Source organism: Phalaenopsis equestris, unplaced genomic scaffold, assembly GCF_001263595.1.
Source record: "Phalaenopsis equestris unplaced genomic scaffold, ASM126359v1 Scaffold000072, whole genome shotgun sequence".
NCBI lineage: Eukaryota > Viridiplantae > Streptophyta > Magnoliopsida > Asparagales > Orchidaceae > Phalaenopsis > Phalaenopsis equestris.
The window spans coordinates 153,011-176,162 of NW_018164514.1; the positions used below are offsets into that span (position 1 = coordinate 153,011).

At 33.3% G+C, this 23,152-nt stretch overlaps 1 protein-coding gene across 4 annotated transcripts in view; it reads left to right on the forward strand.

Moving 5' to 3' along the window:
* The window catches only part of LOC110019710 (serine/threonine-protein kinase ATG1c-like), an 81,675-nt gene that overhangs the window by 41,214 nt on the left and 17,309 nt on the right, over positions 1-23,152 (forward strand). For 3 of the 4 annotated variants that reach the window (XM_020717496.1, XM_020717499.1, XM_020717498.1), the window contains 9 exons: positions 6,292-6,356; positions 6,894-6,987; positions 7,069-7,149; positions 7,230-7,335; positions 14,202-14,274; positions 14,371-14,702; positions 14,783-15,153; positions 16,931-17,213; positions 17,301-17,371. In XM_020717496.1, coding sequence (XP_020573155.1) covers positions 6,292-6,356; positions 6,894-6,987; positions 7,069-7,149; positions 7,230-7,335; positions 14,202-14,274; positions 14,371-14,702; positions 14,783-15,153; positions 16,931-17,213; positions 17,301-17,371 — 1,476 coding nt within the window. The remainder of the gene's footprint in view (positions 1-6,291; positions 6,357-6,893; positions 6,988-7,068; positions 7,150-7,229; positions 7,336-14,201; positions 14,275-14,370; positions 14,703-14,782; positions 15,154-16,930; positions 17,214-17,300; positions 17,372-23,152) is intronic. The other variant, XM_020717497.1, reaches the window with a different exon arrangement.

Genomic DNA, 23,152 nt, shown 5'->3' on the forward strand with positions numbered 1-23,152 from the left:
CTTTATTTTGTCTTATTGTCATATATTTATTTAATTCAACATTATGTCTTTTCTTCTATTAAAACTTTGGCTGAAAAGAAAATTGTGGTCCAGGTTTAGGGTTAAGGTTATGTGAGTGATGTGAGGATAATTTTTTTTAATATAGGTATTAAGTTAGATTCTGTGGAATTTTGATTTGGTAGCATGGAAGATCAATCCTTAATTATTTAGGATTTCCTACTCTCGGTCGGGTAAGTCACTGTTGTGGCAATGGGTGACATCTCCGAGTTATCTCTCTCACAGGCGACAAACCTTTGTTTCAATTGGAAGATATTTTACTGCATATCTTACATATTAAGCTTATGAACACCTCGTTGAGGGTTTACCATTGGTGACATGATGTCTTTTTAATACTATAACAACAATTCTTTATCTCACTAGTTGGGATCGGCTACATGAATTCTTTTTCTCTATTTTGTCTTATTGAATGTCATATTTTTATTTAATTCAACATGATGTCTCTTTCTCCTATTAAAACTTCGGCTGAAAAGAAAATTGTGGTTTAGGTTTAGGGTTAAAGTTATGTGGGTGATGTGAGGATAATTTTTTTTTTCCAATAGGTGTTAGGTTAGATTCTATGGAATTTTGATTTGGTAGCATGGAAGATAAATCCTTAATTATTTAGGATTTCCAACTCTCGGTCTGGTAAGTCACTGTTGTGGCAATGGGTGACATCTCCGAGTTATCTCTCTCACAGGCGACAAACCTTTGTTTCAATTGGAAGATATTTTACTGCATATCTTACATATTAAGCTTATGAACACCTCGTTGAGGGTTTACCATTGGTGACATGATGTCTTTTTAATACTATAACAACAATTCTTTATCTCACTAGTTGGGATCGGCTACATGAATTCTTTTTCTCTATTTTGTCTTATTGAATGTCATATTTTTATTTAATTCAACATGATGTCTCTTTCTCCTATTAAAACTTCGGCTGAAAAGAAAATTGTGGTTTAGGTTTAGGGTTAAAGTTATGTGGGTGATGTGAGGATAATTTTTTTTTTCCAATAGGTGTTAGGTTAGATTCTATGGAATTTTGATTTGGTAGCATGGAAGATAAATCCTTAATTATTTAGGATTTGTCGGGCTCTCTGATACCGCATGATAACATTTTAGGGCTCATAAGGTGTTTCAGAAGTTGATTTAGTGAAGGAATGATAATATGCAAGGCTGATGACATTTGAAAGGGTATAAGAGATGTTCAACGACTGTTCGGGCTAAATACAATGGAGAGAACCATGAAATGGCGTGGTGGTTACACCACTTGTCCCTTAACAAGCTGCAAACACACTGCTTGCAAAAATAAGTGGATGTAACACTCTTTAGGGCAGAAGTTAGAGAATAAAATATAATATCCAAAATACATAAAACAGTAAAAAAGTCTGCTAAACCAGAATATAAAATGTATAAATTGTTCCTAATATAAAATAAATCTAATTAGAAATAGAGAAATAGGAAATAAAGGTCCACAGGGCCCGTGACAGTAAAAAAAAAGGAAAGTAATACCCCCACCCAATTGAAGCTATTATCGGGGCGGGAATCCATCTAGTTCGCCTATCCCATGATCACAGCACTTCTTTTATCTCTACCACATTGCAGAATCCCGCAATAGATGTCCTAGAGCCAGTGTCACAAAATAAAACATTATAGAATTTGAAATAAAGGCTAGAAGAGGCAAATTTCATTAGAATCCATATGGTGGAAACAATTTCATGTGACAGGGAACCGGAATACCAAGAACTGACTATCAAATCACACAAAAATGTAACTTCAATGATGCATTATATATAATACCATATGTATAATACCATAGAGTATACACCTCCACATGCATAATATTGCATAGGTTCACTTTTGATTCCATACGATCATTCCTTCATGTTTACGCCAACACCACCGTGATGCATTCCTTAGTCTCTGTATTTACTAGCTGTCATTTGGAGCAATATCTTCTGCAGTGCACAATCCGAACACGTCACACAAGTTTAAGAAATTACATTCAAGGGCCTAGATTTTTTTTCAAGTGTAAATATTAGTTTGAATGCTTCTGTTAGAGATTTTTCTTTTCATATATTTCCTATACTAACATTAATGAAGTTATGCACTATCGAAGAACTTTTGAGGGTTGAGTATTATTGATTAATTTTTCTATAGAAGAAATTCTTCATATAAATGTTTTTTATACTAATCTTATTTTTCCTACGGCACTTGCTTGCTTCAATTTTGAGAACTTTTTTTTTTCTTATGTTATCCTTATAATGGATACGAAGAAAGTTTATTGATTATTGTGAGATTAATCTCTATCAAATAACTCATGGGTGTCAAGAAAGTGCCACAAAACCTTGCTTGTGATCCCCTTTATATTTATATTATTGTAAACTCTCTAGGGAGAGTTATGTGCCCTAGGGGAGTTGATGTTGAGTCATCAATTTTGATAGACCAGTCTACCAAGTTAGCTCAACCTACCCATCACTGCGAGCCAAACTAAACAACAAAAGAGAGCCATATCCTTAGTTTTAAGCTATGGTTTACCCCCACATAATATTTGGTTAATAATTAGTTATTCTTCAATTTTTGGCTGATTTTGAACGTGACTACTTTGATCCTTGGTTTAGGTTTTTTTAGCTTTCGAGATTTCATGTATTGAACACTAGTTCGATTAATCTGATGAAAGCTTGTGAGATTTTTGGCCATTCTTTTTCTTTTTCTGTTGATCAAAGTTGTGAGGGATCTCTTTGAGCGTGTAACAGTTCTCTTTTTTCCCTTCTTCCTCTCTACCTCCTCTCCATTCAGCCACACTATTCGAATTTAACCTAATCTCCACCAAACAGAAAAATGACAACTTTAAATCTTAAAGGATCTTAAATCCCATTCCTCCTTCATTTTGCCTTGAATCCTGGTTTTATTAAATCCAATTGGAAGGTAGATTTATGGAATTTAGCAGAGCTAAAACACACAAAGAAGAGAGGAGGAGGAGGAGGGTCATGTAGTTGAAAGGGGAGTTATACGAGAGTTTTAGAGATCTTTGTATGTTGTGATCCAGTTGATGCCTTCCCAACCCCCCTCCAATTGCAATTGTACCATGAGAGTGTTTCAGAGAAGATAGAAAGATGAAGACTAGAGTATGCTCTTAGAGTATGCTCTTATTGGAATTTTACAGGAGGATGTATCTTGGAGTATGCTTTTCACAGATGATATTTTTCTTGTGGATAAGACTAGAGAAATAATTTAGGAAAAATATTAATTATGGGGGTTCGCATTAGAGTTTAAAGGTCTTCGTTTGAGTAGATCAAAAACTAAAAATATGGAAAATAATTTTAGCAGAGTTGTAACAATATGGGATCAAATCATTAAAAGGAGTGAACTTTTTAGATTTTTCTTGTCTATTGTTCAAAGTGATATTGCTATAGATGGGGATGTCATCAATAGAATTCAAGTTGGATGGTTGAAGTGGAGAAATACATTGGGCCTATTGTGTGATAGAAAATTACCGCTTAAACATAAAGGAAAATTTTATAAGATTGTGAGATTTGCGATGCTTTATGGCATAGAATGTTGACCTATAAAAGAAAAGAAAAAAACTACGTTAAGTGTTGTTGAGATGAGAATGCTTAGGTGGATGAGTGACATTTACACTTCGAGAAAAAATGTGAAACAAATGTATCTGTAAAAGGTTTGGTGTAGCTCCAGTGGTAGAAAGGATTAGAGAGTCGTCTGAGATAGTTTGGTCACGTTAAACATGCACCATCTGATGATCCGATAAGGACTGTAGATGTTTTTTATTCAATTTATGTTGAGAAAGACTTAAGTAGTACCTAATTTGCCGCAACACACAAATTCCTGGTCACGTTAAACATGCACCATCTGATGATCCGATTAGGAGTGTAGATGTTTTTGATTCAATTTATGTTGAGAAAGACTGAAGTAGTACCTAATTTGCCGCAACACACAAATTCCTATTTAGAAATTTTCTAAAGGGGATTGCCTCTACAGAGAACTTTGGAACCCATCTTAATATAAACCCTATCTAATCATTCATATTAGATGGGGAACCCATCTTAATATAAACCCACAACACACAAGCACAAGCATTCTCTTTTACAAAATTGAAGAATTTGTGGGGTGGAAATATCATATGTTTCCACCCCATCTTAATATAAACCACCCCCCCAACACACAAGCACAAGCATTCTCTTTTACAACATTGAAGAATTTGTGGGGTGGAAATATCATATGTTTCCACCCCATCTTAATATTGTAAGGAGGGAGGGAGAGAAAAACGGAGGGGAGGGGGGGGGGGGGGGGGGGGAATGTAGTTGAAAGGGGAGTTATACGAGAGTTTTAGAGATCTTTGTATGTTGTGATCCAGTTGATGCCTTCCCAACCCCCCTCCAATTGCAATTGTACCATGAGAGTGTTTCAGAGAAGATAGAAAGATGAAGACTAGAGTATGCTCTTAGAGTATGCTCTTATTGGAATTTTACAGGAAGATGTACCTTGGAGTATGCTTTTCACAGATGATATTTTTCTTGTGGATAAGACTAGAGAAAGAATTTAGGAAAAATATTAATTATGGGGGTTCGCATTAGAGTTTAAAGGTCTTCGTTTGAGTAGATCAAAAACTAAAAATATGGAAAATAATTTTAGCAGAGTTGTAACAATATGGGATCAAATCATTAAAAGGAGTGAACTTTTTAGATTTTTCTTGTCTATTGTTCAAAGTGATATTGATATAGATGGGGATGTCATCAATAGAATTCAAGTTGGATGGTTGAAGTGGAGAAATACATTGGGCCTATTGTGTGATAGAAAATTATCGCTTAAACATAAAGGAAAATTTTATAAGATTGTGAGATTTGCGATGCTTTATGGCATAGAATGTTGACCTATAAAAGAAAAGAAAAAAACTACGTTAAGTGTTGTTGAGATGAGAATGCTTAGGTGGATGAGTGACATTTACACTTCGAGAAAAAATGTGAAACAAATGTATCTGTAAAAGGTTTGGTGTAGCTCCAGTGGTAGAAAGGATTAGAGAGTCGTCTGAGATAGTTTGGTCACGTTAAACATGCACCATCTGATGATCCGATTAGGAGTGTAGATGTTTTTGATTCAATTTATGTTGAGAAAGACTGAAGTAGTACCTAATTTGCCGCAACACACAAATTCCTATTTAGAAATTTTCTAAAGGGGATTACCTCTATAGGGAACTTTGGAACCCATCTTAATATAAACCCTATCTAATCATTCATATTAGATGGAGAAATTTGGAACCATTAACTAAATTGGATTGCCTCTATAGGGAATTTTGGAACCCATCTTAATATAATTCCTATCTAATCATTCATATTAGATGGGGAACCCATCTTAATATAAACCCACAACACACAAGCACAAGCATTCTCTTTTACAAAATTGAAGAATTTGTGGGGTGGAAATATCATATGTTTCCACCCCATCTTAATATAAACCACCCCCCCAACACACAAGCACAAGCATTCTCTTTTACAACATTGAAGAATTTGTGGGGTGGAAATATCATATGTTGCTATCTTAATGCCGCCTTTACCACATAAAAAGTTGCCCGAGGTTTTTTTTCTCTCGGAACTGCATCACTCCCTCACCGATAGAATTGCAACAGAATGTGAAGTTCTTGTTGAAAAGGCAGAAGATAAAGTTACAACAGATGAGTTTGATAAATAAAATTAGTGTTTTACATCAAAATGAAGGAAGCCTTTTTAGAGTGCTTGATTTTTGTTCAAAGCGTCACTCAACTGTCTTTTCCTTAACTCAGTCCAACTGTAAAATCCAAAACTTTTCTTTTTTGAGTTACACTAAACTATAAAGTTTCTGGCCTACCAAATATATCGTGCCAGAAGAACATTCATTGAATTTGTGATTTTATCATGTATGATAATAAATTAAACATTGTATCATTTTATTATTCAAGTAATTCTTTGAATTTGTATTCATACTATATTTTTAATTTCTCAGATGTTCTCGTTTATGGTTGATGATCCTTGTATCTTTAGAGTTGCCATGAATGATCTCATGTATGTTAGTATTACTTCATCTCAGTTGTCTATATTCTAATAAGCATTGAAGTAATTGATGTGGTTGGCAACTTTTGCTCTCGATATAACTTGATTCATTTAAGAATTCTAAATGGCATTACATGAGTAGTAGCATGCTCGAATTGACTTCTTGCAATGAACTTCACACATTGTATGATATTATGGTTATGTTTGACAGAATCTCCTTTTGTCAACAACGGATGACAATTCAGTACTGAAAATTGCAGATTTTGGCTTTGCAAGGTAAGGATGCCTTTTATGAATTCGTATCTAATGCTGATTTTATGTTATTACACTTCTTAATCTAGTTATGCCAATATGATCTTGATAATATCTTCATTTGGCTTGGTGCAGTATATTATTTTGGTTGTTTAATTTTGTTTCAGTTTTTATCTTGTAATGCAACACGCGCCTTTCTTTCTTTTATCAGCTTTTTTAATTTTTAGTTAAAACAATTTGAGATGGATCAGGTCCTACTGGTTTCATTATCATGCATTGCTACAAAAATATAAGTGAAATAACTTCCATGATTCCAAACTCATATCATGCATTTTTATAAGAACCATGCAAAGCAATCAAGGCATCTCTTCCACATCACAAGTTTGGCTGAGGTGGCTGATGTGGCATTGTTCTAAAATTCTAGACTATATTGTATATCTTTAAATCATAGTTAGGTGCATGTCTCATTTCATCTGTTTTATCTTTGTGCACCGGTCTCCTTTCTGCAATTTGTATTAATTTTTTTCTTTAAGTTCTTGTAATAACTTTTCGCCATGACAGGTCTTTGCAGCCACTTGGCCTAGCTGAAACCTTATGTGGCTCCCCACTTTACATGGCTCCAGAAATAATGCAGCTTCAGAAATATGATGCCAAGGTAACACCTTGATTTCTTTATTTATATGCTATTGATTTTTTTTTTCTTATATCTGTCTTTTATTCACTCATGGAAGAGCAGGCAGATCTCTGGAGTGTTGGGGCGATCTTATTTCAGCTTGTCACAGGCAGAACTCCTTTTACTGGGAACACTCAGATACAGGTACAAGTTGCTTGATTTACTTAAGTGGTACTAATGCTTGCATATTGTACTTATGAAATGTTTATCATTTTCTTTACTAGCTGCTGCAAAATATAATGAAATCAAATGATCTACACTTCCCGCCAGATAGCATTTTTAGTGACTATTGCATTGATTTGTGCAAAAGGTTACTACGTCGCAATCCAGGTATGCATCTCTGATTACAAGTAGTTCAACCAGTGTTAGATGTAGTTGTTTTATTGAATATCATGCTGAAGTGAGCGCTTTACGAATGACTGCCCATGCTTTGATGCTTCAAAAATATGTGTAGAACAGATGTAAATATATCTTGTATTGTTATCCTGGTGAACTATGTAGGAGACCATCACATAATTTCTAAATCTCTAGCCCACTTATACATAAATCAGTCCCCACTATCCTATGCGGTATATGCATTATGTTACAGGGAAGGCGGAGGTAGAATTGATTGAGAGTAGAATAGTGGAAAATAGTTGTTAATTCTATTCATTGAAGGATAGGAAATGCACTAATAAAAACTGGTAGATGAAATTAATTGAATAGGTTTGTTATTAAAAGTGTAAATTGAAATGTAACTTCACTAGAAATTGTGCAAAAGGATTCGAGCAAAGTAAAACTAATATCTTATTTAATATTTAACAATAATTTATCAAAAGTGATGATTCTTAGTTGATTCAAATAGTTGGGAGAATGCTCATGATGATGATGTTAACATTTCTATACCACACCATTGAATTTCTTGTTTATAATTAGCAAATGTCATGCCTAAGAAACAACAATAACAATAACAAAGCTTTATCGTACTAAGTGGGATCAACTATATGAATCATTTTTCTCCATTGTGCCCTATTGAGTGTCATATTTTAATTTAATTCTAATAAAGTAAGATGTAAGATCATTTTTTATAAGATCATTTTTTAGACAATAAGCCCAAGTATTTTTTGCTAGCAAATCATAATTAAATATTTTTTTATCAAATTTTGTAATAATTTTAGACGATTAAATTAATGTCTAAAAATTAAGAAATACTTGATGAAAATTTAATATAATTATACTAAGATTTGCATAATAATTAAGACAATAACTTATTAAATGTTGCACGGCGAAAGTTTTTAAAATACAAGGATATCATAATTTTTGCAATTTTGGAACAAATAAAATTCGGGAAAATATGAAAGAGCAAACTCACTGAAATCGGAGGTAGGTTAATGGTAGCTTACCTCAAAAGTGTCAAATTTCTCAATTTGTTCGTTGAACAAAATAAAAATTGGGACCACCAATACCAAAACTCTCTTTTATCTCCCTTCACTTTCTACTCTTAATCCTTTTTAACTTGTCACGGTTTGGAAAAAAGAAGGAGAAAAGGCTTGCTTATGAAGAATCTAGAGGTGATGGCTTTTTATAAAAGTTAATTAACTTTATTTTTGCATTTATAAAAATTATTTGATTTTATTCGCAAACTTTATATAAATTCTTTTATATCTTGAGATCTAAAAAAAATGAAAAATTAAACATAAATAATTTATCATATCTAGGACATCTGGGGAAAGTGGTTTAAAGGTTTTAAGGAATTTAATTAAACAATTAACCTTTTGTTCTCGTATTTATGGTTCTGATAGAAATTAAGAACAATTAGATTAATTAGAGTTCATTTTACTCTATAATATTGTGAAGTTGTTATGTAAATAACTATTATAATGGGTTCATAAAAATTACTTAAAGTTTGTATGTTAGACTTTTAACTTATCGATTTTTAAAGGATATTCTTATTTTTTTGACAAACTACTTATGAAATAATCCAAAGAACAAATTAGCTTAAAAATACCTTTTGATAGATGGGAGAGCATTGTGGTTGATTCATGCATATGTTGTACTCTTGGATATTACGTTAACCCACTTCCTTCTCTCTCTTTCCTTCTATCTTACTCTCTCTTCATAAATAAAGAAAAAAAAAAGATTGAAAAGAAAAAGAAGTTGTGTTTCAATTTTTTCTTACCATTGATATCACAGATGCACACACAAGGTATAATGCAAAGTAGGCTCATTTTTACATTTATGTATTGTGGATGTCATTTTGACATGGCAAGGAAAATTTATGCATGCTATTTTTCTTGAAGGTTACTCATATTGTTATTTCTTGGTACTGTGGAGAGAAGATCCATATACATTTTCTTAGTATGTTAGGGAATGAAGATATATTGGGGTAGATCACTGCCAAAATAAGTACATGTGCATACCTTTCTCAATTTGGCACAAAGTCTTTTCGGAAAATTAAAATAACTGCACATCTTTTTTTGGCATGTTGGGGTATAAGACTCAACTTTAGTGTCCTAATACCACACATACACATTTTTTTTTTTTTTGGCATAATAAGAGTAGGCCTAAACTCTGAATAGATTCCCTCCAAGTGCGAGTAGATAACTGGCAGGTTGCAAAATAAAGATTAAGTGAATTTCGAAAATACAAGAAATATTTTTATTATAAATATACAAAACGAAAAAAGATAATTTCAAAATAAAATGAATTTGAATGCTCAATGTGAGATGCAATCAAATTTTTAATTAAATGCTTCAGTGATGGCATTGATGATAAACAATGTCAATTGGAGATAATCATTCAAAATACTCCTAAATCTTGATGCAAGTCATTTTAAAGCTTAAATCCTGATCAAACTTCGTAAAAAATGTACAATCTAAGGACGTCCATATAAAATATTACTAGCCTAAGCTTAAAGTAATAACATGTACATGTGTAACAATTGTTTGTTCAACGTGATATTTTGCATTATCTAAACTTATTAAAAGTTAATTTCCTATTGAACATAGTTTTATGATCACTTCTCAAGATCTCATACTAGTAAGAACATTACATGCCCTCTTTTAATGGTTTTAATGTAAAATGGCATCACAAAATATACAAATGTGATCAAAGCCCTATGATCAAATAATTCACCACAAAATGATGCTATAAAATTATGGTCACAACGAATATTTTCAATTTTTCCTACAACCTAAGTCTTATGAATGATAAACCATGGTGTACATGATATGGCACAAAATTTTATGTCTTAAATCAGTTTAAAATTATTTTCATAGACCTTTTTACCCTATTTTACAAGCTTCTTTTAGACAATGAAACCCTGACAATTTTAAGTTTAATAGACCAGGGTCCAAGCTAACTGAAGACAACCCTCTGCACACCCCACCGCCGCCACCAAAAAATCAACTTGTTGTTGCTATAAACTTAGGGGGCGTTTGGGATAACTTCACCGCCACCACCAAAAAATCAACTTGTTGTTGTGTCGGCCGTTTTTTATGTTCAACTTGACTTTCGTATTGTTTTTTATATATATATATTTTAACATAAAATAAAATTATGTTTGGTAATCTTATGATTTTTTTATATTTAAAAAAAAAAAATATATTTGGTATTCATATGAATTTTTGTTTAAAATAAAAAACAAACGACAGCTTGTGTTGAGCCAGTTTTATGACAAAATGATAAATTCAATAATTTTCTTGTAACTATAACATCATTGAAATATTAGACTTCTTCGATTATATACTTGCTTAGATCAATGATTATTACTTTAAAGAAGAAATTATATTGAAAAGTAGCTCATGTAAATTTCCTTAAAGCTAGTGGGCTGCTAAAGTGATTAACATCAACATAAAATCTCTTGAAATTGGCAATCCGAAAATGATTCAGCACCCTTTGCAGGTCCACTAACATATAATTCCTAAATGAATGAGTCACATGATGAAGAACGAGCATTGCTTCAACTTTAGATGAAACACTCACTATAGACATAAACATGTTTATTCTTCAACACATCAAAGGTATATTAACATAAAAAAGCATGCCACTCCAAGATATTAGCGAACTGCCATTATAACTTGCTTTATGTGATTATAGAAGTGAACACATTTAGATATGCAATTATTTTGTTTGCCAAAAGTTATTTATTTCTAATTACAGATATTCTGAGGATTTATTGCAACACAAATTGCTGTGAATTGAAGACTTAGTGTCTACATGACTATTGATGTATAAAATTCATGATCCTAGATAATGTATTTTTACTTTGTAGAATGTTGTTGGATAATTATGTTAGCTTAGGACACAGCCAATGCAAATTCTAGAGGCTTTGTAGTTGTAGTATACGTCAAAAGCTTTCGAGAAATCAGGTGATTAAAAATTTGGAGTGGCAATCATCAATTTCTAGTAGTGTCAAATTCTTCCAGTGCAGAAAGTTACTAATGAAACCTAGCATTTTTGCAATATATTTATCAATGGAACCATAATAGTAAAACTCCTTGATGAATCTTTGGGTGGTTAATCGTGGAAATTGCACATTGGTTGTTATTTAATATTGAGGTGTATTCAAGATTACATTAACCTTAATGTGATATTTTGAAATCCAATTATAAATTATGAAACCTATGAAAGTGAACATACGTTGCATAAATAAACACTTTAAATTGATAATCAACCTTACAACTGTAGTGTTGTTAAAACCAATGATATCAAAAGCACACCTCTCATTTGAAGCGATGTGAAGTGCCAATAGTTCACCTCTCCTTATAGTTGTGCGACAACTATGTCTTAAGCGCCTGTTTTGTGTGAGAAGTGATTTTCTATGCTTAAAAGTGGAAGCAGTGTATCAGAGCTGAGCGGAATCGGGTTGATGAATCGAAACAACATAACAAAGCATTGCTTAGGTGGTTTAGAAGGGTTTGATCATATAAATTTTTAAGGCCACCAACTCTGGCATTCTATTCAACCTAGTAGGTTTTGTTTTGCAGATCTAAAGGGTTATATTTAATCTCAACTTTGACCGTGTGAAGGAGCAAATAAAGATGCATTCAACCCTAAATCCTTTTTTTCAATTGAGCTCACAGATGTTGACATTGAGTGAACACTCATGCTCAACCCCCACTCTTTCTGTTTTATATGTTTTTAATGCATGTCTTTTTATATTTTTATTCTTCAATTTAATGTGAGATTTTTCTTTGATATTTTAAAAATTTGGATTGATTTAAAATATTTATTTTGAGAGATTTTTCTTTGATATTTAAAAAAATATTTTTAAACACGTTGAATAAATTTATTTAAAAATTTGGATTGATTTAAAATATTTATTTTGATGGAAACTTGGTCAAAATATTCTTTAATCTTATCTATTTGTTTCTTAATTCGATCTCCATTATTCAAAAATATTTGTAACATTTAATTTGATAAAGAATTTAGAACTTTTAATTTGATAAAAGAATTTATATAGATGGATGATTTTTTTAATCTCTTGCTGTTTAGTTTATTTTTGCATTGGTGGAATAGGAGAAAATATAAATATTTTTTATTTTATAATTTAAATATATGCATTTAGTTTCAATATAGTAATATTAATTAAGAAATTGAATAACTAACTTTACTTATGTGAAAATTGGTCATCAACTCGTACTTGTGAGTAATAGTAATTTTATATATGCAAAAAATGTTAGTTATGGCCATTTAAATTCTAAGAGAAAAGACTGAATTTGGAAATACTTGAAGTTGAAATTTAAGTAGAGCACTCTTTGCCACATATTTATCATAGTAAAAAGAATAATTTTGGTAGATCTCAAGCCAAAGAGAGTCTTATTAGCCTTTCTGATGCATCTAAAATAAATCATATTACTAAGTCTAAGAAATTATTTTTCATTGTAAGAAGTGAGCTGCTTATTTTTTGAGTGGTAAATAATTTCAAACAGAGTTTACATGTTAAAAGATTTTGAGAGTGTGATTGATCTAACCGAAGAATCAGCCTTGCACTGTAGTAAAAGTCTTTGAAATAGCTTTTGGACTAGGAAATATTAATAAAATGTTCATTGAATCATTTTCTTTTTAAAGAATCTTAACAAGAAGTTACAAGAAGAAGGAAAAAAAATGAGACAAATGAGAATTAAAGAAATATAAAGGAGCTTATAGGTAGAATTTACAATACATTAACCAAGTGAATTTATCAATCATGAATCCTTTTTAATGTGACGTGGTTGGAGTTTGGATCATTATGTTGAGAGATAAATGTGCATTATGGATAAAGTCTTCGACCATAATCTTATTTTTAGTTGAGAGTTCTTTTTTTTTTTTAAAAGAAATATAGACAACTATGAAGAACGTGGGGGATTATAAAAAAAAAGTTGGCAAAAGAAGGAATGAATTCTTATGTGTGTACTGATCATAGAGAGTAGTCTATAATTATTTTTTGGTTAGTTCAGAGAGTAGTCTATAATTAATTTTTGGTTAGTTCACCATCAAGTATTGTATTCATAGGGTCATTAAATGACCTAAATGTTAATAAATTACGATGATACTTTTTGAACTTGTAGTTTACAAATAGCAAAAGTTGGAGAAATGAATGTGCTTCAAGTGGTTACACATAACTACATTTGTTATATTCTTGCAGGTCAATAATTTATGATATTTATTATGTAATGTATACAATTTATGCTTTATTAAAGTAGATGGTCAACATGTTTTTTGTTTATTTTGGTCAAATGTTTACAAGAAGAGGATATATGTCTACTGGATATCATGCATAGCCAACCGTATTGATCTGATGTTAAAAGATATTGATAATATGACTGAAGTGAAAAATTCTATCAAGAAATTTTTGGAGTTAATTGGTTACATGTACGGTTATAAACTAATTATTAACGTGATTTAAAAAAAAAATCATTTATGTGAAATTGGTGAGGCAAGACATCCCTTTTTTTCTAATTTCATTTTTTACTCTTGTTACTATACATAAGCAGAAAAAATTAAGGTGTACGTTTGTTAGTGAAGATTGGATTAAATCTAGATTTAATATTGATTATTAAGAGAGTGAAGCTAAGAAGATCGATACTAATGTCAGAAATATCAAATCGCTACTAATGTATATGTTTGCTCAATCATATGCAATTTTTAGTTATGCTGGAACCTGATATGGATGAGTCAGCATATTACCTTGAATTTTGTGCCATCCTTAACTTACCGAGTCAAATAAAATCCAGTGGAGCGATTAACTTTTGAGGAGTTTTTCAACCACCAATTTCTCTCAGAATCCAAGCTAGATGAATCGTTGAGGTAATCATCTTGGTTTGGTGGTTTGACACATTTTCTTGATTCATACGTTTTGGTTTTTCTTTTAAGTAAAATTAATTTTTTGCTTATTCTGAGCAGCAGAACTGCATGTGTTACTTCATCTGAATGCATTCCTAGACAGACACTGAGCTTTCAGGAAGACTGCATGCCTTTTCCTCTAGAAGATGAATCTGGTGGACCTGATCAAAGCTTTTCAGCACACATGAGTAGATCAGTTAGGTCTACTTATGGTTTTCATGTGGGAGAAAATAAAGATTCTTCTAGTAACACACCAAAGAATCTTGGCATTCTCTCCAAGCATAGCTTACCAAATAAAATGGAAAAATCTTTTTATCATGGGCATAAATCTTACAGAGAGTTAAGTGGAAATATGAAGCAAACAAATGTTTCGATAGAAAGCATCAAACATGGTATAATTCTTTGCTTGTTTGCATGTAATCAACTTTTTTTTATATGAATTTTACTTACATTTTCTTTTGCGCATGCTTAGATCACACAATTCTGGATCCATTAGACTTGGTTGATCAGGAATATGTTATTGTTTCCGGACACGCCTTGGAGATGCCATCCTCTTCATTAAGTTTCCCAGAGTCACAATTCCCACCATGCAAACCAGGTAGCTCGCCGATGGAAACTAAAAAAAATTTTGGATTAAGTGCACCAGTGCCAATTGTAGGTGCTGCAATCACTAAGATCCACACCATTGGAAGCCTGGAAAGTCGCAACTCATCAGTTTCCGGTACTTCCCAAGGATCCTTCGATATTGGGGATGCTATTGAGCAGCCATCAGTTCACTGCATTACAAGGATTAGATCATTGCAGCAATGCTGCTCTGTTATATCTGAGTTGGTGAAGGGAGAGGTACGATCCATGGTGGAGCCAAATTTGATATTTGTTGCATAAAAGTCCAAATCCATTAATTGATGCATCAGAAATTCTCAAATTATAAATTTTTATATATTGAGTATATGTGACCGTGCTTTGACAGATATTAATTTGTAGCTGTACAATAATTAAAATATTGCAGGCATTTGGATAAGGTGTAAAACAAGCTATTCTTTTTACTCTGCTCACCTTGTAACTGAACAGTTCAGTCAAGAGCTTTGTTCTGCGTACATTTAAATTCCTGAGTTTCTAGTTTTATGATTTCTGTGGCGTTTATCCCTGCAGGATGGGGAATGGTCTATCTAACCTGGCAAAACTCCATGTGCTCGCTCCCTAAATACTGGCATATTTGATTCTATTTTTTACGATCACTATCTTTTTCAATTACTAATCGTCTAATATTAACAAGGTTCTAGGGATTCCTGTATATTTTTAATCATTTCGAGTACCTATGTTCAGGAACTATCTGTGCAGTTTTCTTACACTCTAAAACTACTTTGAGAAAATCTACCCAATTCAAATTTCACACAAGTTCAATGCAAAAGTTAATAGTAATAAATGCAACAATGAAGCTCATGTGTGTAAGCTAATAATTCATTAAGGATACATTAACTAAAAATACACTACTATATACTCGTTTTGGTAACAAATAAAACAAGACTTGATTTCTTTTAAGTTTAGTTATCAATCTTCGGTACAACATGAAGAGTGTGATACTCAACCAAATAGCATCAACTAAGTTGATTTTTGGAATGTAATAGAAGTATTAAGCAATTGTGTCAACAATGAATGATTAAGGTAATAGTGAATGATTGAATTTCAAACACAGTTAGACAAGATGATTAACTACACTAGTTTTTTTTGGAAGGTAACTACACTAGTTTATAAGATTAATCTTATCATATGCTGAAATACAAGTGCCTTCAAATGGATTGTTTTAATACAAGTGAATCTATGCCAAAAATGCAAGTTTATAATCATTGGTACAAATTGAAATAATTTACTTGAAGCATGATTAAAAAAAGCACGATCAAGGCAATATTAATATTATTTTTAATCAACATACTATTCAAGTATAATTATCAAAAAGTAAATTTGCAAGTAAAACTATTCTATAAAACTTTACACGATTGTTCTACCCAATAGCCTTCATCTATGACTAAGTACTCTTCATACTTGAGATTCCACTCTATCCAAGTAATCACGCCACTTCTTGTGCGGTTGAGAAAACATAATTGTTTCTTCCTTAAAGGAGAAGCGTACCTTCAATTAGAGGAATTATATCCTCACATTCATTATGTGGAACTGCCTCTCTAAGCCAATTCTTAGTAAACTCTATAGGATACCTTGTTCTCAAGTGCTCCTATACTTTGATGGTAGCTTCAAAGTGAAAACTTACATGAAATAAATTATTGTGCGTGCTTATATTTTTGAAATGTGCATCTACATTTAATTACTTATCATTTATAACTCAACTTTAAGTTTGAAATGCTCCAAATGCCTATTGGAAAGCCATCTTCTCCATGATTTAGCTAATGCATTATTAATCTATAGAAATACTTGGCAAACTCTTAGATGACATCATAGGGATGTGGCGTTAGTCACATGGGCTCATAGGTTCACACATTTATGTTGCCTTGTACTTGAAGTTTTTATGATATGCTTTTCTTTGTTTATTTCTTAATTCATGTCAATCTTTGCTGTTTAATTTGTTCTTTATGTTGGAACCATGATTTTAAAACACAACTTGCAGAGTGAAAATGGGAGACAACTGGAAGCATTCTCTGTTCAATTGGTACTTCTTGCAATTTGGAAGCAAGCTCTGAACATCTGTCACACGCATGCTGCTATAGAAGGTTGTTCTTCTCTTGGGTGCAAATCCCAAGATATCACAAATGCTTCTCCTGGTACTAGACACTGCCTTATAAGCAGTGGGTCTCAAGTACCGGATTCTCTTTCTTCCAATATCGAGAGGGAATTTCTTCTTTCAGTAGAGCATGCTGAAGAACTTGAAAAGGGTGTGGGACAACTAGATGGTATGACTTCTACTATTTCGTTGTCAGTATTGAAGATCACATTTTCTTAAGATTGCATTGCTTATGCGTAGTTTTATTGTCCCACAGAAGCTACAGAAATGCCCGATGCCATTGAGATAATATATCGAAGTGCACTAGCTTTGGGAAGACTCGGTGCTGTGAGTAAAAATTTCTTCTTTCTTGTTTTAGGCCATTTATATCATTTTGTTATGGGTTTTATGTGCACACAGCATGTTTCATCACGAATTTTTTGCGTATATTTATACAATATTAATGCAACACAAGAAATACATTAAAATAAATTTTGAATACTTTTAGAATGCCATAATATTTTGTTATATATTGGAATACTTATTTTATTTTATTTTGTTTAATGTTAAAATCGTTTTTATTTTTAGTTAGATTGAGGCTTTAGAATTTATCTGGATATAACTTCAACTTTATTTCAGATTTATCTTGTAACCCTATTTTTATAAAAATAAGTTGAATGTATTTCAAATTAATTATGAATGAAAATTAAAAGATTCAGTCCTCTATTCTCTCTACTCCTCTCTCCTCTAAACCAGGGGCTTTTCTCTCTCTTACTGACACCTTTTTTGAGCTCCTAAACGGTGTGATGGAACCCAAAAAGGTGTTAGAAAGCTAATCTCTCTCTTACTGACACCTTTTTTGAGCTCGTAAACGGTGTGATGGAACCCAAAAAGGTGTTAGAAAGTTATAGGATAGATTATGTGAGTGGAAGGATGGATGGTGGCTGAAAACTGTGTTAACGACGACAAGACAGTGAACCGGAAGCAGAAAAGCATCGATTGCTGGTTGTAAACAGCTGGTGAAGGTGTTGGGAAGACTGTAAAAAGTGAATGATGCAGTGGGACAGCAGTTGGGGTGTGTTTGACGGCTGTCTGAACTGAAAACAACAGCCAAATGACGAATCAGCAAGTTATGGGTGACTGGACAGCAAGCCGGAACGGTAAACTGTGGGTTTCCTGCTGTGAATATCCGTTTTTAGCACGTTAGATGACGAAGTAGGCCGCCAAACATCCGGGAGAATCACCACCTTGTTCCTATCAAGCTACAAACACAGCACCTGAAAGAAAATTCATGGATGCAACACTCTTCCAAAATATATGAAGTCAGCGAAATATAAGACTCAAAACACAATTACACCACATATAGTCTCCCAATAGAAAAAATCCTAATTGGAAAATAAGAAAAAAGAAATGGTCTAGAAAGGAAGAAAATGAAAGAAGGAAACTTGTAGAAAACAAGGGGAAAAAAAAAGGGATCTCTCGGCCCTATCTCTTGCAATCAGAGCTATAACAATCTCGCGATACTGCGTGCGATAAGAAGCTCCCGTGCCTTTTTTTCCCACCCAGGTAGGAGATGCTTTTTCTTCTTCTCTGGAAGGACTTAGATCTCACTCTCGAATGTTCTTTCCCACAAAGCCCTGATGAAGCTTGTTGAAGTGGCAGTTCACCACTCTTTAGTCCGACCATCTGTTCGTAGGTGCACTGCTAAACTAATCTCAAAGTTTAACGCCTAGCTTATTCCATAGGGTTTTCTGAAAATTGCTAAAAAACTTCTCATTTATATCTGAAGTGATGGCATGCATGACTGCTCTTAATGATGACATCTTAGGGGGTAAACTAAAACTTATAGAATTTTGAAACTCTTGTGAGGGTTGCATTGCTTCAGATATCATCTTTTTCATATTAGTTTCTTCTAGCATCACTAAGGTTAGTTTTACTAGTGTCTCACATAACCTGTAAAATGTGGGTTAGACTCCTAAAGTTCATCTCTGTTGGAGTACCCATCACAATTTATTCTTTCAATATCAGAAGTTTACCATCCTTTTCATCCTTGATAAGTTTGTAGGTGTTTTTGCGGCCATTGTGAAGTGTACACCTCTATCATATTGCCACAATTGGCCTAAAAGAAAGTGAGACATGTCCATAGGCACGAAATCACATGAAACTTATAGAAAATTTCACGAGACATCTCTTGTCAACACTGATGGTACTCCCCTTCAACCAGTTCAGGGAATATGACTGAGAATACTTCTGAGTAGCGAGACAATCTGTCCACAAGCTGTGGAGATGCCACATTTTCACAACTGCCTTCATCTATAATGAGGCTGCACACTTTTCTCTTCACGGTGTGCAACGGGTTTGAAATATATTGTGGTGGAGCTACTAATGCTCTCTTGTGAGATCAACCTTATTGACCACTTAGATTACAAGCATCTCTCTCTTGTTTTTAGGTAACTGGTCCTCTTCTTCATTTTGCTCTTCTAAGTTTTAATCTTTTACTTTCTCGACTGCGCACTGCTCAGTTAAATATATCATTCTCTTGTTTGGGCAATCTAATGCAATGTGCCCAAATCATGACACTTGAAATCCCAGGTAGGAGATGCTTCTTCTTCTTCTTCTCTGGAAGGACTTGGATCTCACTCTCGAATGTTCTTTCCCACAAAGCCTTGATGAAGCTTGCTGAAGTGGCAGTTCACCACTCTTTAGTCCGACCATCTGTTCGTAGGTGCACTGCTAAACTAATCTCAAAGTTTAACGCCTAGCTTATTCCATAGGGTTTTCTGAAAATTGCTAAAAAACTTCTCATTTATATCTGAAGTGATGGCATGCATGACTGCTCTTAATGATGACATCTTAGGGGGTAAACTAAAACTTATAGAATTTTGAAACTCTTGTGAGGGTTGCATTGCTTCAGATATCATCTTTTTCATATTAGTTTCTTCTAGCATCACTAAGGTTAGTTTTACTAGTGTCTCACATAACCTGTAAAATGTGGGTTAGACTCCTAAAGTTCATCTCTGTTGGAGTACCCATCACAATTTATTCTTTCAATATCAGAAGTTTACCATCCTTTTCATCCTTGATAAGTTTGTAGGTGTTTTTGCGGCCATTGTGAAGTGTACACCTCTATCATATTGCCACAATTGGCCTAAAAGAAAGTGAGACATGTCCATAGGCACAAAATCACATGAAACTTATAGAAAAATTCACGAGACATCTCTTGTCAACACTGATGGTACTCCCCTTCAACCAGTTCAGGGAATATGACTGAGAATACTTCTGAGTAGCGAGACAATCTGTCCACAAGCTGTGGAGATGCCACATTTTCACAACTGCCTTCATCTATAATGAGGCTGCACACTTTTCTCTTCACGGTGTGCAACGGGTTTGAAATATATTGTGGTGGAGCTACTAATGCTCTCTTGTGAGATCAACCTTATTGACCACTTAGATTACAAGCATCTCTCTCTTGTTTTTAGGTAACTGGTCCTCTTCTTCATTTTGCTCTTCTAACTTTTAATCTTTTACTTTCTCAACTGCGCATTGCTCAGTTAAATATATCATTCTCTTGTTTGGGCTATCTAATGCAATGTGCCCAAATCATGACACTTGAAACTTTTTTTTAGTTGATACAGATTTTGGAATGCTAGAAGTCTCCACCTTATCTCTACTATGAAGTGATTTTTCTTCTAGCGAGGTAGGCTGGGATGCTCCACTGTGTACTCTAATTGCCTGATCTCGAGTTTGAATTGTGTTTGAAGGGTGGTGTAAATCTGATACTATGATGTTGTTTCTCCACCTTCAGGGCTAGGGTTTGCATATCTTGTAATGTCCAATTTGGCTAAAATTATACCACGTTGTCAATAGGCGATCTCAAACCCTTGTGATATCGAGCTGTGGTGTTCTCCTTGGGAACCACTTGTTCAAACTTCAACTTAAGCTAGGCTTATTCTTCTACTGAAAGATCTTTCTACAGTAAGGGAGAAAGCATCAAGGACACATCATGCCTGTGATGTGATGGTAGATACTTGCGTTGCATTTTTCTTTTTATTTTGGACCAAGTAGTTATTTGTTTTTTTATTTCTACAGTAAGGGAGAAAACATCAAGGACACATCATGTGTGATGTGATGGTAGATACTTGCGTTGCATTTTCCTTTTTATTTTGGACCAAGTAGTTATTTGTTTTTTTACTCATGCTGGTTTAGGCTTTTCAAAATTTCCCATTATAAAGACACTTTTCTTTAGCTTGATGGCAATCAATTTTACCATTTTGTCATTTGGAATATTCTTGTACTTAAAGACTGATTTCACCGTCTGCAGCCATTCAATAAACTCGTTTGGATCCATGCGACCATCAAAATCTTGTAGATCCACTCTAACTCCAACATCACCGTCCCTCCGAATGACATAAGCTTCCACCACCATCTCATAAAGCCACTCATCCACTTGAGGATTCTCATTTCAGCAACATTTAACTTAATTTTGTACTTCATTTTTTGTAGGCCTAAATCCCACGCATAAAACATTGCATGTATCACCACCATCTTCTAAAATTTTCTTTTTAGTGTAAGGAATACTTTTTTATCGCACAATAGGCCCAACTCATTCCTCCATTTCGACCATCCAACTTGAGTTTTACTAATAACATAGATCACGACCACGTTGAACAATAAACCCAATAAATCTAAAACGTTCACCCCTTTTATTGACTTGATCGCTAATATATCTGAATGCTGTGAAGCACCGACAATCACGTAATATACAAATTTAGGTATGTGTATTGATCCCACAAAAAATTTATTTATATTCAAATCCAGAAAAGTTTTAGCCGGCTAGTTTTGGGTTTAACCTAAAGTGATTGAAATTCGGTGATTTTAAAGTCACTATCCTATATTTTAGTAAGAGTAAAGCTGAAGTAAAAAATGTAATAGTAATTGTTATTATAAAGTTTAATTAACTTTAAAAAAAATTCCTTGTTTATGACACTTGCAAATTCGTAAATCCACAGCCCTTTGGGGAGTTAAAAATGAGTGATTTTCCGTCTTATTTGAGAAAAAAAGGTAGAATGAAAAGAAGAAGAAAAATAAACAGCAAAAGGTTGAGGAGATTAGCTTTAACTGAACCTGAGAGGAAGGAGGGAGACACTTGACTGAGCTTTTGTGAGCTCTGGAAGCCGCGATTGTCAAGTAAGAGCCTTCCTCACACTTTTTTTTTCTTATACGAAGGAGGAGGATATCGGCTTCTGGTGCCTTAATCGAGTGTTTGTGAGTTTGCCAGAGCAGAGAGCGGCTCAGGCATGCATTCCAATACCTTCAACTGAGCAAGAGACGTTTTTGTCGTTAGCTCTACCGACAGAGAGAGAGGAGAGGTGCAACAGATTTCTCTCTGTGTGCAGTTTGCAGGAAGCTCAATCGAGCCTCATTTGCTTGGTTTGCATTTTTAGGGCAATGCGAAGGCGTGTTAAGGTATGATATTAAATTATTTTTAAGTTATTAATTATAAATAATTATAAATTAAATTTTAGAAAATCTTACAATTATAAATAACTCAATTTTGTTAAAATTTTAGGGATTTTTGATGCGAAAGGTTTGGCAGAGGAGGAAGAGGAGGAACTTCAGGTAATTAATTTTAATAATCATATTAAATTACAAAATAAGATTAAAAATGTTTTTAACCTTCTTAGAATGTAATTAATTAAATTATAAGGTGTCAGTGTATTAATTTTAATAATCCATTTTGAGAAATCGGGTAAAATTTTTAGCAAGCTAAAATGACCTCAAATTTTGGATTCCTCAGAATTCAACCGAATCAATTTTATAATATTATACGCTTCAAATTAGATCAATTCTATATAAAACATTATATATAAATTATGAAGAGATTAAAAAATATAAAAATTAGAAGTTATAATTAACTTAATTAAACCTTAATTAACCCTCGTCAATATTGCATTACTGTATTCAACTGCCTCTTATGTCATTATATTCGCTGGGTTGGTCGAAGAGGTGTTCCTGAGCATTCAATTTCTCCTCTCGTTTTGCTTGCACGTCCTCCATCTCTATCGATTAATGGCTCAACTGCGAAGGAACCTTTGAGCCTTTACTGCAGCAAGGGGCGAGCGTCCACCT